This window comes from Bison bison, unplaced genomic scaffold, assembly GCF_000754665.1.
Source record: "Bison bison bison isolate TAMUID 2011002044 unplaced genomic scaffold, Bison_UMD1.0 scf7180017864508, whole genome shotgun sequence".
Lineage (NCBI taxonomy): Eukaryota > Metazoa > Chordata > Mammalia > Artiodactyla > Bovidae > Bison > Bison bison.
In genome coordinates, this window is record NW_011495064.1 from 15540632 (window position 1) to 15557797 (window position 17166).

Genomic DNA, 17166 nt, shown 5'->3' on the forward strand with positions numbered 1-17166 from the left:
TGAATATGCTATCTAGGTTGGTCATAACTTTCCTTCCAAGGAGTAAGCGTCTTTTAATTTCATGGCTGCAATCACCATCTGCAGTGATTTTGGAGCCCAGAAAAATAAAGTCTGACACTGTTTCCACTGTTTCCCCATCTGTTTCCCATGAAGTGATGGGACTGGATGCCATGATCTTAGTTTTCTTAATGTTGAGCTTTAAGTCAACTTTTTCACTCTCCTCTTTATCATAGTGATTAAAGTCATGAACACTAGAGCCAGAGTGTCTGAGTTTGGAAATCTGACTCCTCCCCTTGCTAGCTATATGACTAAACAGTTACTCTTACTCTTGGGCTTCAAGATCCTTATCTCTTACTTATTTATTTTTTTAAAGAGGGATAGAATCACCCCTCATAAGGATTTAGATGAGATAATGTGTTAAGTACTTTGACTGGTGTCTAACATAAGATGGGTCAATTAAGTGTTAGCTGTTATTATGATAATGAATATTTCTAGAGAAAAAAAGCCATAAAGAATATATGTTTTATAAATAGGTACTCTTTCTAAAATCTAAGATATTCACTGTTTATTATCATTCTAGAAACTAGATTTTTTAAACAGTGTTTGGCTTATAGTAGTTACACTTGTAGTGAGTGAGTGAATGTGTTTTACAGATGCTAGTTTGTGAATTGAAAAAATTATGCTAATTTAATTAATTTTCCAATTTCAGATTTGAAAGATTAGAAGTCCTGGCTGTATTTGCCTCCACAGTCTTGGCACAGTTGGGAGCTCTCTTTATTTTAAAAGAAAGGTACATTTGTATATGATGTTTCTGTCACTGCAAATTCTACCTGTGCTACCTTTGGAAATATGAAAGAATCCAGTGAGACATTCTGGTTAAAAGGGTATACAAATTAATATGAACAATACTGGAGATTTGATAGTACAATTTCTTCATGTTTCAGACTTTTCTCCCTCTTTATACCCTTCTTTTATTACCTTTGATACTACTAAATCCAGTCATAAGTAGATGTGAATAAAAGGAAGGGATTCAGTCAGACATATTCAGGTTTGTTAGAGAAGGATTGGACATTGCACCTTGAGGATAACTTGTGGGTCTTCTTGTCTCATCACTACTAGTAATCAACAGGTCATATTTAAAAGTTTTGTGAATTTATTAGATTAATTATGTATTTAATAAAGTTTTTTAACTTAATTCTTTAATACATTAACATTATTTCTTTCTTTTAGCGCAGAACGCTTTTTGGAGCAGCCCGAGATACACACGTAAGATTCTACTTTTGACATACAATATACTATTAAGTTTGATTCCCAGTGATTAATTGGGAATTATGAAAATTATGAAAATTATGAAAAAAATAATATGAAATAATGATTACTTTGGCCCATACTAGAGTTCAGAGTGTGGTAATATATATTTCACAAGCAAAATCCCCAAGTCCCAAGACTCCTTCTTTTCACCCTTAACTGTTCCCAAGCCCCTACGTTTTTATACGGAACAAAAAGGCCTCTCTACTTTGATGTCGGGTCCCTCAGTATTTCCAAATCCAGGCGAACATGCTAAACCAGCCCTGTCTTGTCGTCGATAATTTAGATCCCCCAAATTTTTTAGTAGCATCTCTAGAAGAGATGGAAGTGTTATTAGCTGCAACAAAGATGCTAACTGTGTGGATCTGTTCTGATCAGTTTCATTCAGGACAGTTTGACTTAGCCAGCAGACTATAAACCAAATATCTGTAGCATTTCTAAAGATTTATAATAGCAATTACCTGTAAGAAGATATTGTTAATGCTAAGGGTCTTTTTTGGAGGGGTGGGGATCCCATGTAAGATGGAGCAACCATATGCAGAACATGGGTCATAAAGCTAGAAACCAAGTTCAAATTCTGACTGCAAATACTGAAGCAGACCACTCTGCTCCCTCATCTCCTAGTCACGCTACATGCTGAAATTATATATTAATATTACCAAGAAAAAAATAACAATGAGTGTTATTCTTTTTAGGGGAAGATTATTAGTTGGTACTTTTGTGGCTCTTTCCTTCAACCTGTTCACAATGCTTTCAATTCGGAATAAACCTTTTGCTTATGTTTCTGAAGGTATGTTTTTGTTTACCATTAGTAAAAATCCAATTAATTTCTGATAGCAACAAATCTTTTGTTTGTTTCATTGATTCATAAATCAATGAGAAAGTGTATCCTGAGGGAAGGAGAGAACTACCTCCCCCTAAAGTTCTAAAGTCTTCAGAAACTTATAAAGCAGAAAATTAAGAAATAGAATCTAACTTTTAAGTTTTAAAATAACATATTCCTTAAAAACAAGCAGAACTGACATATTAAATTACATGAGATAAAAAATTACATTTACCAGATAACATGAATGAAATTTTAAGTGTATAAACTACCTAAGAATGCATTTTAGAAGCATCAGCGTACATATAGTTGATGTGCTCATTGCAAATAATTGTATTTTGTTAATTAACTTCATTCCTAGGAACTCTCTGGGGCGATGATGGGTGGGCATATATTTGAAAGTATCCAAATTTTAGTCCTTTTGATAAATTCTTTTACTTTCAAGTCTAAAAATTCAGATAGAATTTTCATTTTAGTGGTCTAAAGTATTGACATTTTTCACTAATTTCAGTGTTTTGGAGTCCTACTCCCCCACACCAGGTTAACCGCTGTTGGATGGCTGGAGGAGTTTTACCTCACTTTACACTGAGATAAAAACAAAAGCGGGCTGTGTACACACACCTGCACTTTGAAGGAAAAATAGGGGAAGGTCTTTTTAAGTCTCACTGACTTGAATACCAAGATAACCAGGGGAAGAAAGCTTTCTGAAATACCCATTCAAGCTTAAACAACTTCCTAAGTGTCATGAAGTATGAATTTATTTGTATGAATTAGAGTTTAAGAATTACTGCATAAACTGGAAAATTAAATAATGATATTTATGATCATCAGAATTATTTTGAAAAAACTTTATTAAAATACTATTATGCTCATTCTTGAAATTTTAAGAAGGTACAAAGATTTACAAACTATGTTTCCCTGAAGAGCAGAAAGATACAAGAAGGAAACAGTACTGGTAATCTCATGAGCCAGAGATAACATCTATTAACATTTCTGTTTTGTTCCTTTATTTTTTTTTCTGTGCACATATGTATGTTTTTTTACATACTTAGAATTGTATCAGTTAAAAATTTTATGCTTGGCTTTTTTCACTTAACTTTATGTCTTGAATATTGCCTGTCATTAAATAATCTTTGAAAAATAATTTTTGAATGCTTGCATAACATTTTGTCATGAATATTTAAAAAAATTAGTCTAATGTACATTTTCAACTTTTCCTTTTAACTATAACCACCTTTTTTCTATCAGATTTCTTGTATGCATTTCTAATCTTCTCAGAGAAAAAATTATAAGTGTTTGATATATATTGCCAAGTTTATTTCCAGAAAAATCATCTAGTTTGTATTTTTATTAGCTGGAAATGAAAGTTCGCAGAAATATCAAGATTTACAACATGAGTTGAAATTTGAGTGAAAAAAAATATTAAAGCACTTTCTGCCAGGCAGTGTGCTCAGTACTTTACACAGAGCCCATTTAATTCTTCCTATAACCATATAAGGTAAATCGTTTTATTCTCCCCACTTTACACTGAGGCACTGAGAGATTCAGTCACTTGTCTCAGGCTATATATCTAGTCAAGGGCAGGGTTGAGGTTGAAGCCAAGTATCCTGGCATCAGAGTCTGCTTTAACTGCTATTCTAGGCCACTGTTTATATGGCTTGCCAATCTTTTCTACATCATGGTGCACATAAATGAGAATTTCTGTAGCACCCTGGAGTAAATGTAAGAGTATGCTTGCACCTGGAGGCTACATGTCCAGGGTCAGTCACTGACTGGCATCTGCATGTAGCCAGATACCTGGCCTCTCTGAAAGCTAAGAGAGTTAGTAATTGGTGGACCTGCAACTCATTCTCAACACACTGGTTAGGAAGCTTTGCTTTGCAGTGTAATAAGCCTTTAAAACTTCAAATTAATAGTAACGATGACATGTGTAAGTTCATTGATTCCATCAGATCAGCTATGTATTGTAGTTGAAACTACTTTTCATTTAGTATCCTAAAGGCATAAAAAAGAAAAAAGTTCTAGGTATAATGTATCCCTTTGTACTGTTACATAGTCATCATGAAATTTATTTTTTAAATTTAAGAATCAAGTATTTCTGGTAATTTAATAATTATTTCTGGTAATTTTAATAATTTAAGTATTTTCTTTTTAAAGCTGCAAGTACGAGTTGGCTTCAAGAGCATGTTGCAGATCTTAGTAGAAGGTAAGATGTTTGGGGTTTCATAAAATACATATTGTTAAAGGAATGCACAGGAAACACATCTGTTATGGGAACTTAACATTATTCGTTGCTGAGGCTACTATATGAATCTCACAGATCAGATTCTTCTTTTCCCTTGGCTTTTTCTTATTTTTTAATTGATGATACAAAAGAGAACTTTACAAGTGAGAGATTTGTTCCCAAATCCTCTTTGTTAAATGATTTATGATACTAAAATGCAAGTCATCTTTTATTCAGTTTTCATTATTATTACATAAGTTTTGGTAATGAGTACTCTTTGTTTGTTTTTTCATAGCTTGTGTGGAATTATTCCAGGACTTAGCAGTATCTTCCTTCCCCGAATGAATCCATTTGTTTTGATTGATCTTGCTGGAGCATTTGCTCTTTGTATTACTTATATGCTAATTGAAATTAAGTAAGTATTTTTTATTGCTCTCAAGTGGATTTCCATTCCTGGGGTCTGATTTTTAAGGGCATTAGGACGCATGCGGATTAAGTTTATAGCATGTTTATGACCTGTGCAACTTTGGTCAAGTCTTGTCCTCAAGTGTCTTCATCTGAAAAAATTAAGGGGGGTTGGATTCAATAAGAAATCTTCACTACAATCTATAATGCAGATGGGAAAGCTATTTAAATTCCCTTCTGCTGGCCAGATGAGTGAAACAGAAGAGGAGAGTAAGAGACTCATAAATTATAGGTACTGTTGCTGAATGAGGAAAGAGGAGTAGATGTGAACCAATTTTTTTTTTAAAGCAAGCCTATTAAGAAATAGTCTTTAGCAAGCTTAAGTTTAATGTTATGACATTATTCTTTGACTCCCTACCCTTTTCCCTACTCTCCTAGGACATCACATACCATTGTTTGTATTTTCTACCTTTGTGTGATTCCTTCACTTTATTTCTAGCCCACATCTCTATATCTCAAAGCCTTCTGTTCATGTCCACCTCGACTGAACCTGTTTTCCCCATCCGCTAAACTGCTTTTTTGTGTGTGTGTTTCCTGTGAGACTGACTGCTGCCACCATCTATTCCATTGCATTCTACTTTTTTGTGTGTTCATTTTAATTTATTTATGTATGGCTGTGCTGGGTCTTTATTGCTTCGCAGGCTTTTCTCTGGTTGTGAGTAGGGGCTGGTTGTGGTGCTCAGGCTACTCACTGCATTGGCATCTCTTGTCGTGGAGCACGGGCTCCAGGGCGCACAGGCTTCAGTAGTTGCGGCACATAGGCTCAGTAGCTGTGGTGCATGGTCTTAGTTCTTCTGCAGCATGTGGGATCTTCCTGAATCAGGGATCAAATCCGTGTCTCCTGTGTTGGCAGGCAGATTCTTTACCTCTGAACCACCAGGAAAGCCCTGCTTTCCACTCTTAAATTGCATAAAAAACATACGTAAAATAAAATTTACCATTTTAGCCATTTTCAAGCATACAGTTTAGTATTTTCACAGGCATTTGGTGCATTCACTTTGTTGTACAACCATCATCATGATTCATCTACAGAACTTTTTCATCTTCCCCAGCTGAACCTGTACTCATTAAATAACTTCTACCAATTTGGCCTCCTTCCAGCCCCTGGCAACCACTATTCCACTTTTGGTCACTATGAAGTATTCTGAGTACTTGATTTAAATGAAATCATACGTATTTGTCCTTTTGTATCTGGCTTATTTCACTTAGCGTAATGTCCTCAAGGTCCATCCATGTCAGAAATGGCAGGATTTCCTTCTTATGACTGAATAATATTCCACTAGTGTACATACTTGTGTATATATATATGCCACACGGGGCCTCCCTGATAGCTCAGTTGGTAAAGAATCCACCTGCAATGCAGGAGACCGCAATTCAATTCCTGGGTCGGGAAGATCCTCTGGAGAAGGGATAGGCTATCCACTCCATTATTCTTGGACTTCCCTTGTGGCTCAGCTGGTAAAGAATCCGCCTGCAATGCAGGAGACCAGGGTTTGATTCCTGGGTTGGGAAGATCCCCTGGAGAAGGCAAAGGCTACCCACTCTGGTATTCTGGCCTGGAGAATTCCATGGACTATATAGTCCATGGGGTTGCAGAGAGTCGGGCACAACTGAGCAACTTGCACTTTCACTTTCTATATGCCACATTTTCTTTATCCATTTATCTGTCAATAAGCACGTAGGTTGTTTCCATGTCTTGGCTGTTGTAAATGATAGTCTTATCTCCTACTCTTGTTTAATCTTTCCTTTTTTATCTTTCCCTTCTTCCCATTCTGTTCCCTAAATTGAGGCCCTTATCTTCATTTCCTTGACCTAATTAGAATAGTCTCCTGATCTCAAAATTTTTCTTCTCATACATCTTTAGTTACCTGCTATTTTGCTACTGATCATATCAGATCAGTCAGTCGCTCAGTCGTGTCCGACTCTTTGTGACCCCATGAACCGCAGCACGCCAGGCCTCCCTGTCCATCACCAACTCCCGGAGTTCACTCAGACTCATGTCCATCGAGTCAAGTGATGCCATCCAGCCATCTCATCCTCTGTCGTCCCCTTCTCCTCCTGCCCACAATCCCTCCCAGCATCAGAGTCTTTTCCAATGAGTCAACTCTTCGCATGAGGTGGCCAAAGTATCGGAGTTTCAGCTTTAGCATCATTCCTTCCAAAGAAATCCCAGGGCTGATCTCCTTAAGAATGGACTGGTTGGATCTCCTTGCAGTCCAAGGGACTCTGACGAGTCTTCTCCAACACCACAGTTCAAAAGCATCATTTCTTCAGGGCTCAGCCTTCTTCACAGTCCAACTCTCACATCCATACATGACCACAAGAAAAACTGTAGCCTTGACTAGACGAACCTTTGTTGGCAAAGTAATGTCTCTGCTTTTGAATATGCTATCTAGGTTTGGTCATAACTTTCCTTCCAAGGAGTAAGCATCTTTTAATTTCATGGCTGCAGTCACCATCTGCAGTGATTTTGGAGCCCAGAAAAATAAAGTCTGACACTGTTTCCCCATCTATTTCCCATGAAGTGATGGGACCGGATGCCATGATCTTTGTTTTCTGAATGTTGAGCTTTAAGCCAACTTTTTCACTCTTGACTTTCACCTTCATCAAGAGGCTTTTTAGTTCCTCTTCACTTTCTGCCATAAGGGTGGTGTCATCTGCATATCTGAGGTGATTGATATTTCTCCCAGCAACCTTGATTCTAGTTTGTGTTTCTTCCAGTCCAGCGTTTCTTATGATGTACTCTGCATATAAGTTAAATAAACAGGGTGACGATATACAGCCTTGACGTACTCCTTTTCCTGTTTGGAACCAGTCTGTTGTTCCATGTCCAGTTCTAACTGTTACTTCCTGACCTGCATACAAATTTCTCAAGAGGCAGATCAGGTGGTCTGGTATTCCCATCTCTTTCAGAATTTTCCACAGTTTATTGTGATCCACACAGTCAAAGGCTTTGGCATAGTCAATAAAGCAGAAATAGACGTTTTTCTGGAACTCTCTTGCTTTTTCCATGATCCAGCGGATGTGATCACTAAAAGCTGCAAATCTAGACATAATATTTTCCTGTTTCAAAATCCTCTCCTTTCTATACCTAACAAAATTAAAAGTTGTTAGTATGATGAAGCCTCTATCAACCTTACTAGCCATCCATCTGCCTGTACTTAACTGTTCATAGTTTCTGCACTGCGTTAGGGTTTTCATGCCCTTGCACATGTTGCTGTCACTGTCTACAGTGTCCTGTCCCCCTCATTTTGGCCATCTTTGAAGGCTCAGCTCAGATGTCACCTCTTTTTGATTTAGCCTTTCTGGATTATCCTACCCCTGTATGCTCACTACTCACTCCTTTGTGCAGCCATGATACCCTGTAGGGCTTCTCCTTTGTACTCAAAGTCATTTCTTGTATTTTTCACATGAGTGTTTCCTGTCATTTCAAAGGCGGGAACTGTGTCTTTATTTGTGTTTCTATTCCCAGCTGATAGGAAAAAGTGAAAAAGAGTACATGATTAGCTTGTAACCTTTGGCATTTTTGGTCTCTCTTGTTAATAGAGCTGTGAACTACTGATGAGCCATTGTACTTCAGTCACAGTGTTCACTGTAACAGATTCTTAAGAATCTCATCTTAAGAAATTCCTGGGGAATTTGACATTTTTTAATACTAATTATTGGAAAGTTCATGTTTACAGCAAATTGATAAAATCACAGATGAATTCCATTGGTCTTTATCAGAAATTACTAGTTAAAGGTTTTTATTTGTTGCAGCAGATAAATATATACGACATATTTACAGTTGACAAGTAGATAAAAGTACATTGTAGGGAAATATATTTTTTTCTTCATCATCTCTCTTCACACTAATTAACATAATTATTAGTTATTTTCCCTTCAACTTTGGCAAGAAAGAATTCTGAAAACTTTCTTTTTTCCTTTGAGATGCTCTCATTGCAGTAGTGGCCAGCTATGTTAAAATAGTCCTGTTGCTTGAGATAATTAAAGTTTGGTGGATTAAATTGTAAGAAGCCTAGTGAAGGATACATTTAAGATTTAGAACTGCTTTTTCTTTTTAGTAATTACTTTGCTGTAGACACTGCGTCAGCCATTGCCATTGCTCTGATGACGTTCGGCACTATGTATCCCATGAGCGTGTACAGTGGGAAAGTGTTACTCCAGGTAATGGTCATCTTTCAGTATGCATGCTTAGAATTAGCCATGTTCTTTTACCAGATTATAAAAATAAACGTGTTCATCTGCCAGATTATGAAATTTTTAGGAGGGTCCTGTTGGAGATGAAGCCAAACAGTAACCTCTGAAATTTGTATAGTAAGAACCAGTTGAAGTTATATTGGTGTACAAAATAGGCACAAATGAGTCGTCATATATTTATATATAAGACAAAAGCATAAATGAGAAACTTTGCCTTTAATAATATTTCAAGTAAAAACAATATTAATTAAAATCTCTTTAGATACTTATTTTCCCCTGATAAATGTATTTTGGCTATTATATAATCCAGTTATGATTGTTTTCTTATTTCCTATTCTTGAATTAGTGAGACTTCTAAATTTCAAACTTAAAATCACTCCTTATTGAAACAATAGGAACACCTGTAGACAACACCTGACTAGAAAGATGGTTTCCCAGGACTAGATGAATATATAGGCTCTACTTCTCATTATGCCTTTCCCACATGTCTTCTCTAAAACATATGGGTTGTATCTCCCTCTCGAGAAGCAACAATAACAATTAGTTTACTAGTGCTATGTCTTATACAAAATTTTACTTTCTTAAAGATTTTTTTGTTGATTTGTTGGTCCTTTAAGGCTTATTTGGTTACAGAAATAGCAGCTTCTTTGCAAAATAAGAAATAAGCATGGATGGATTTCTGATGTTGCTTGATGAGTGAGTCAGTTGAAACCTCTCTTTCCTAAACCATGTGAAGGCACATGTGAAACAAAGCCAAGGCTGGTATAAAATGCTTTTTTTTTTTTACTCTCAGGACCACTGTTGGAAGATTTTTTATCTCTCTAGATTCATGTTCTATTTTATTTTTTTTCCCCCAGACAACACCACCCCATGTTATTGGTCAGTTGGACAAACTTATCAGAGAGGTAAGATGGAATAATAAATAAAATCATTTTAATTTATGATTAGAGAATACAAAGAGTGGGTACAAATAATTTCAGGCTCTTTCTAGAATTTTAGGGAAGTTTATGTAACATAGTGACAAAAATAGAAAAATTTGACCACTTGCTCAGTCTGGAAGCCAAATTCACTTGAAATAAATGTAGATGGTAATTGTGATTCTGTATTCAAATCTGGGCTTCCCAGGTGACTCAGTGGTAAAGAATCCAACTGCCAGTACAGGAGACACAGGAGATGCAGGTTTGATCCCTGGGTCAGGAAGATCCCCTGGAGGAGGATATGGCAACCCACTCCATTCTTGCTGAGGAAATTCCTTTGACAGAGGAGGCTATAGTCCATGGGGTTGCAAAGAGTCGAACAAGACTAAGCACGCACACACACACAAAGCCTATTCAAACTTAGGGTTTTGATTAAGTCAGAGGCCACTTTGACATGGTGATTGCTTCACCACATAGTAGGTTTTGATTTTGTATTGTTATAAAATTCCACCTGTTAACTAATGAAGGAATAAGATAATCAAATTATTTGATTGTTGAGAGTAATTAAAACTATTGATTGTCACTATCACAGAGGCCACTTTGATCAGTGTAGCTGACCACTTGTCTCAGCTGCTGAGTCTGTGCCACTGTACCAATGGGCTACACACTGTCCTTGGAATTTCTTTTTGGCTCAAATCCAAATAACATCCTATGTTGTACAGAAATGTGTTGAAAGAGAATCCAGAGGAAGAAATCATTGAGAAGACAAAGATTCTGATACCTCAAGTACTGGATATAAACATATACTATACTAACAAGATGAAAAGAACTACACACTGTTGAACAAGGTGTGGGTGAGGGAAGTAAAGACCTAATTCTAGAGAGATTGGTGCAGATAAGAAACTGGGGAAAAAAAAAAAAACAGACCCTGGCTCAGTATGGAACAAGAAGAAATGATATCTTGAGTGAATGGTCTGGCACTTCTTTTGGCTAATGAGTGTCTTCATGCAGGGTTTGACCATGTCATTCCTAGGTGTAGAGCAAATCCATAATTTGACTGAGTTGTGTTGGATATGTCAAATACAAAAACCCTATTTCTATGTTTTTGATTAGGTATCTACCTTGGATGGAGTTTTGGAAGTCCGAAATGAGCATTTTTGGACCCTAGGTTTTGGCTCATTGGTATGCTTTCTATGTATTACTTTAGTTATAATTTAAAACATAGTTTATAATTTTTAGGCTCTTTACCAGCTCCCTGATGGCTCAGCTGGTAAAGAATCTGCCTGCAGTATGGGAGACCTGGGTTTGATCCCTGGGTTGGGAAGATCCCTTGGAGAAGGGAAAGGCTACCCACTCTGGTATTCTGACCTGGAGAATTCCATGGACTATATATATTACTTTAGTTATAATTTAAAGCATAGTTTATAATTTTTAAAACTGAGAAAAGTGTTTCTTTAAAATTTTTATGGGTCCTTTGATTCCCATTTCTGTTCAATAAAGTAAAATATGTAGATGGATTCAGTAACCTAATTGAGATTAATTAAGGGATTTTTTTTTTTTTTTTCATTTTTTTCCTTTCAAACTAAATGATCTTAATACTGGGCTATTCAAAAGAGAAAAATCCATAGTCAGACATTCCTAAATATGAAAATGTTACAAAAGTAAAATGTGCTTTTATTTTCTTTTTTATTACAGTTCTGATTTTGGAGATTTTTCCTGAATATGTTAAAGAGTTATAATAATAGCTGTTTCAGCATAAAATTCCATCTTTTCTAATCCAGTTTTGACCTTATTACCAAAGAGATTTTATTATGGCATGATTTTATTCCTATGTCAGAAATGATGAAGAAAATACGGGAAAGTACCCAGAAAAAAAAATTGAAACAACCCTAATTGTATCATGTGAAGAAAACTGCCATTGATTTTTTGGTTTAATATTCACATACTTAAACTCTTTAGAAAATGAGGTCATGCTGTTTTATAATTTGTTCTTTTCACTTAATATATCATAAACAGTTCTCCATGTTATTAAATATTACTCTTCTACAGTACCAGTTTTAAATAAAAAACATAGGATTTGACTTTTGTAACATAGATTTTAGAGGCAGATTAGGGTTGGTCCAACAGCTCAATGATATCACTGCTTTGCAGTCTTTAGTTCAGACTTACACGCTTTTAATGGAAAAATGGCTACTTCATCTCTCCCTTCTCCTTCTCTTCCCCTCTCTCACTCATTATTTTGGATATCTAAAACTCATTCTCTAGTAAATTCTTCAGGGAAAAGGCCCTTGCAAACAATATTCCCTAAATTTTTTCATGTTGAAAACAGTTGTGAACATTATTGAAAATCATTTGGCTGGATATAACATCCTGAGCAGATATTTTCTTGAGTTTCTTACCTCTGGCATAAGACGTTACTGTGATAAACCCTGAAGACTCAGTCTTATTTTTTCCCATTGATATGTGACTTGATCTTTTTACCTCTATGCCTAAAATATTTTTTCAGTCCAGTAATTTTACTAGAATGTGTCTTGGTGTTGATGGTCAGTTATTTCAGGGATGCAGTATACCCTTGTATAATGTTATTTTAGAAACAGTTCTTTAAAACTTTCAGGAAAGTTTTCTTTAATTAAAGTTCTTAATATTCTCTTCTCTTGCTTTGATTTTCTTCTTTGGAAATGCCTATTATAAGCATGGTGGAGCTTTACCTTTCTTTCATATTTGTTATTTTCTTTCAGTTACTTAGTATCTCAATTTCCTTTGATTTTTAAAACTTCTCTTTTTATCTTTTTTTTTTCATAATATACCTGTATGTTTATTGCTTTTCTAGCTTAATCTTTGTTTCAGAAATTTGGGAGTGGGCATTCTGCATGACTTGCCACATCTTAGTTCCCTGACCAGAGATTGAACCCAGGCCCACAGCAGTCAGAGGACCCAGTCCTAACCACTGGACAACTAGGGAATTCCCTGAAAAAAATTTTTTTTCATGTATTTCTAATTGCCACTCCATTTCTAGGTTTTCTATTTTGATTTATATTCTTCTTAATCAATTCAAAAATTGATTTGAAAAAGAAAGTCATAGTTCTCATCAGTTTTGTAGGTAAATCTTTCCAATCTTTTATGATCTATTCTGTATTCTCCTTTTTTCTTATAATAACTATGTGTAGGATTTGGATTCAGTTCTTTGCTTTTGCTCCTTTTTATGTGAAATTCGTTTTCCTGAATTTTAAAATAAAAAATGGTTTAAGGTAGTGTATCTAAATTCATGGTTCTAGAGTTCCCTCTTCTGATGAGCCTGTAAAGTGAAAGCTTTTTTCCCTCCTGGTTCTGTTCCTCTCCCATTTGTATCTGAACCTTCTTTATCTTCTGTTTCTACTCTGCTGCTCAATTTAGATTCTCTTCCCAGCTGTTTCTTCTTAATGTGGGGCTTTGTGCTGGAAGGGAGCTTTGCTTGGTTACTTTTGAGAGCTCACAGGGTCACACTACTCCAGTCCTTCATATCTTGTTGCAGACCCAGTGCATTCACCCAGTACTGAAATGTGCGAAACACCTTCCATTTCCCGGCTGCCTTTCTCAAATTCACTGTCCTAGATTTCCATGAAGAGCTAGTTACCTATTGTGAGGTTTTTAGGTCAATCAGATGCCCTATTGTATCCTCCTCCACAGATGCTGATACCTTACAGGTCTTACAGTTTGTATTTGGGTTTTCTTAGGGTGTTGTGTTATTTATTTTTTTTTTTTGGGTAGGTGTTGTCCATAGGTATTTGAATTTGCTGTTTTAGTTTTTGTTTTTATGGGGATATTCGGGACATTTCAAAAAATGCTACCAATGCTTCTGTCTTTCAAGAATCCCAGCATAATTAATAATGATTGCAGAATTTTACAATATATGAATATACCATATTTTATTTAATCAGTCCTCTAATATATGTTTGTTTGTTTGTTTTTTCCTTAGCTGTGCTATGCAGCATACAGGATCAAGGCCATTTTTTAATTGGGGATGGAGGGTTTTGATGTTGAGTTGAATGAGCTCTTTTATGTCTTCATCAGACATACTGTTTGCAAATATCTTCTCCCATTCAGTAGGCTGCCTTTGATGGTTTCCTTCACTGCAAAAGCCTTTTAGTTTGATGAGGTCCCGTTTGCTTATTTTTGCTTCTGTGGCCCTTGCCTGAGGAGACAGATCAAAAAAATATTGCAAAGGCTGATGTCAAGGAGCTTATTACTGCTTGTGTTTTCTTAAGTTTACTTGTGTACATGGTATGAGAAAATGTTCTAGTTTTGTTCTTTTGCATGTAGCTATCCACTTTTCCCAGCACTACTTGTTGAAGGAACTGTCTCTTCCCCTTTGTATTTTCTGCCTCCTTCACTGTAGACTAATTGACTGTATGTGTGTGGATTTATTTCTGGGTTCTCTGTTCTGTTCCATTGATCTGTGTGTCTGGTTTGTGCCAGTACGGTGCTATTTTGATTACTATAGTTTTTGTAGTATAGTTTTGTCAGCTGCTGCCGCTGCTGTTAAGTCGCTTCAGTCATGTCCGACACTATGTGCGACCCCATAGATGGCAGCCCACTAGGCTCCTCTCTCCCTGGGATTCTCCAGGCAAGAACACTGGAGTGGGTTGCCATTTCTTTCTCCAATGCATGAAAGTGAAAAGTGAAAGTGAAGTCGCTCAGTCATGCCCGACTCTTAGCGACCCCATGGACTGGAGCCCACCAGGCTCCTCTGTCAATGGGATTTTCCAGGCAAGAGTACTGGAGTGGGGTGCCATTGCCTTCTCCAGTTTTGTCAGGGGAGTGTGTAATTTCCTCAGTTCTGTCTCGCCGCAGCAAAAATTTGAAGCAGTGGACCAGTGTTACAGCTCAGTTACAGCTCCGTTTTATTTGGCAAGCAAAGGAAAATACATCCTCAAGGCGGGAGGATGGGCCAACCCAAAAGAAGAGAGGAGCTCAATTTTGGCTCCTTTTTAATCTTCTTTCTCCTCCCCTTGAACCTGCCCTGTGTAAATTGGGCTAGCCAGGAGGGCGGTTTGTTTCACCTGAGGTCCTCACTCTGGTCCTTGGACCTTCCTTTGTTCTATTTTTGTGGGCTTTTTCCTTTCTTTGTCTTTTAACCACCACTATTTTGGACTCCTTTTTCCTATTCTAGCTACCTAACATTCCCCCCTCAAGAGATGGGAGGCCCAGTTCTTTAGGAATAGGGGCATCAAGGTCTCTGTTGCACTTCTTGCTGAGCTGGGACATTGAGGGGCATTGGGCCTCCCCCTCTTGCTAATCTCAAGCCTCAGAGTTCTTATAGCAGTATCCATCTAAGGGTGAGTGATATTTTCCACGGTCAGGTGTAGTTTTATATATCCTTGTTGAACTGGCACCGCATGTTGTAGCTTGTTGACCTGGGCAGAGACAAAATGGGTTAGACAATTGATAATACATGGAGCAATCATAAGCAGCATCAATATGGTGATAACAGGGATTAGTTGGAGCATTAGCCAACTCCAAATTCCCCCTCGCCAGGAGAAGGATCCACCAAATAGGGATTGGAGCCACCCACCCCAGGAACTCTCTAGCTCATTCTTTGAGATTCTGTAGGAGATTTTTTTTTGAGGACTGTGTTTTTCTTGAGGACTGTGAGACTTTCTTTAACTTAGCTGAAGGTATTTACCCAGAAACAATATGTCTCATTCAAGATGGCTCAAGTCCCTCCTTGTTCAGGGATAAGGAGATCTATCTCCTGTCTGTTTTGGAGTACAACCTCTGCCAAGCTGTGTTGGCTCTTTAGAGCTGACTTGAGAAATCTTATCCCCAGAAACTTGATTTTGGGGGTGTTTATTAGAATGACCCTCATTTGTAGTTCTGAATAGGTATCTGAGATCTCCCAGGGGCTCACAGGTGTATTGAGTGTCCTCTTCTGTTTTCTTCCATGGCTTGACTCGTGAGTAGTGAATCCAGGAGTCGTGTCCTGGTACCTTGACTGCTGTGGGTGTAGAAAGTATTACAGGGTCTCCCATATAGCATCTCATAAGAACTAAGACCAACCTCTTCCTTAGGGGCAATACGGGTACGGAGAAGAGCTATTGGTAAAGCCTCCTTCCATCCTAGGGAGGTCTCCTGGGTTATCTTTTTATCTATCATAACTAGTAGATATTTAATCCCTTGAGAAACTGGCATCTGGGTGAAGTCCATCTGCCAGCCCTTTCCTGGGTAGGTCCCATGCTGTTGGGACAGGCTGGGCCAGTTGGAGTCTTCGCACTCCTTGGGGGCTGTTTAATTGGCAAGTGGGACAAGAGGAGACCATTTGCCTTATACTTGTTTGGAGGCCTATTCCTCTGAAGGACCTTTCTAGTAATCTTTGGAGGGCCTTCTCCCCTAAATGAGTGGTGGCATGTAAGGAGTTAACCAACTTCCATTGGAGTCCCTCCTTTTGGAACCACCCCATATGATCTTCTTGAAAGCCCTCACTCTTAGCTTTAATAGTCTCACATTCAGTATATGAAGGAGTTTCTGGCAAATTAGTCTGTGGAACTAGGGTGGCAACCCCTGTTAGGTCATTGTTCTGTAATTAGGTCATTGTTCTGTAATGCTGCTCTCTTAGCTGCCTCATTAGCTGCTTGGTTCCCTCGTGCCACTTCTGTGCTCCCTTTTTGGTGTCCTTTACAATGGGAGACTGAAACTCCAGTGGGCAGATGGACTGCCTCCAAGAGCCTAAGGATTTGATCACCATATTTAATTAGGGACCCTCAGATGATCAAGTGGCCTCTCTCTTTCCAAACAGCAGCATGTGCATGTACCACCAGAAAGGCATACTTGGAGTCTGTAAATGGCTACTCTTTTTCCTTTTCCCAGCTCTAAGCTCGAGTCAGGGCCATGAGCTCAACTAATTGGACTGAAGTATCTGGTAGCAAAGGTTTGGCCTCTATGGTCTCAAAATTGGAGACTACTACATATCCAGATCTTCTTTTTCCATCCAAGACAAAGCTGCTTCCATCAGTGTACCAGATTTCCTCAGGATTGGTCAGAGGGTCTTCTGACAATCCCTCTCAAGGTTTCCAGGCAAGAGTGGAAGGGGAGAGAGTCCTCAGGGGTAGGCTGGGTTAAGAATCTCACAAGGGGATGTAGTCAGACCTGGATTTTCCATCAGCACTACTTGGTATCTGAGGATCCTTTGATCAGACATCCATAAATGGCCTCTCCCATTCAGGAGTTGTTTCACTTGGTGGCTGGTAAAAATA

General features: G+C 37.7%; 1 protein-coding gene across 2 annotated transcripts in view; it reads left to right on the forward strand.

The window, feature by feature from the left end:
• The window catches only part of SLC30A6 (solute carrier family 30 (zinc transporter), member 6), a 48605-nt gene that overhangs the window by 18185 nt on the left and 13254 nt on the right, over positions 1 to 17166 (forward strand). For both annotated transcript variants that reach the window (XM_010829815.1, XM_010829816.1), the window contains exons 6-13: positions 710 to 790; positions 1231 to 1266; positions 2004 to 2098; positions 4289 to 4337; positions 4651 to 4770; positions 8885 to 8987; positions 9878 to 9925; positions 11051 to 11119. In XM_010829815.1, the coding sequence (XP_010828117.1) occupies positions 710 to 790; positions 1231 to 1266; positions 2004 to 2098; positions 4289 to 4337; positions 4651 to 4770; positions 8885 to 8987; positions 9878 to 9925; positions 11051 to 11119 (601 nt within the window). The remainder of the gene's footprint in view (positions 1 to 709; positions 791 to 1230; positions 1267 to 2003; positions 2099 to 4288; positions 4338 to 4650; positions 4771 to 8884; positions 8988 to 9877; positions 9926 to 11050; positions 11120 to 17166) is intronic.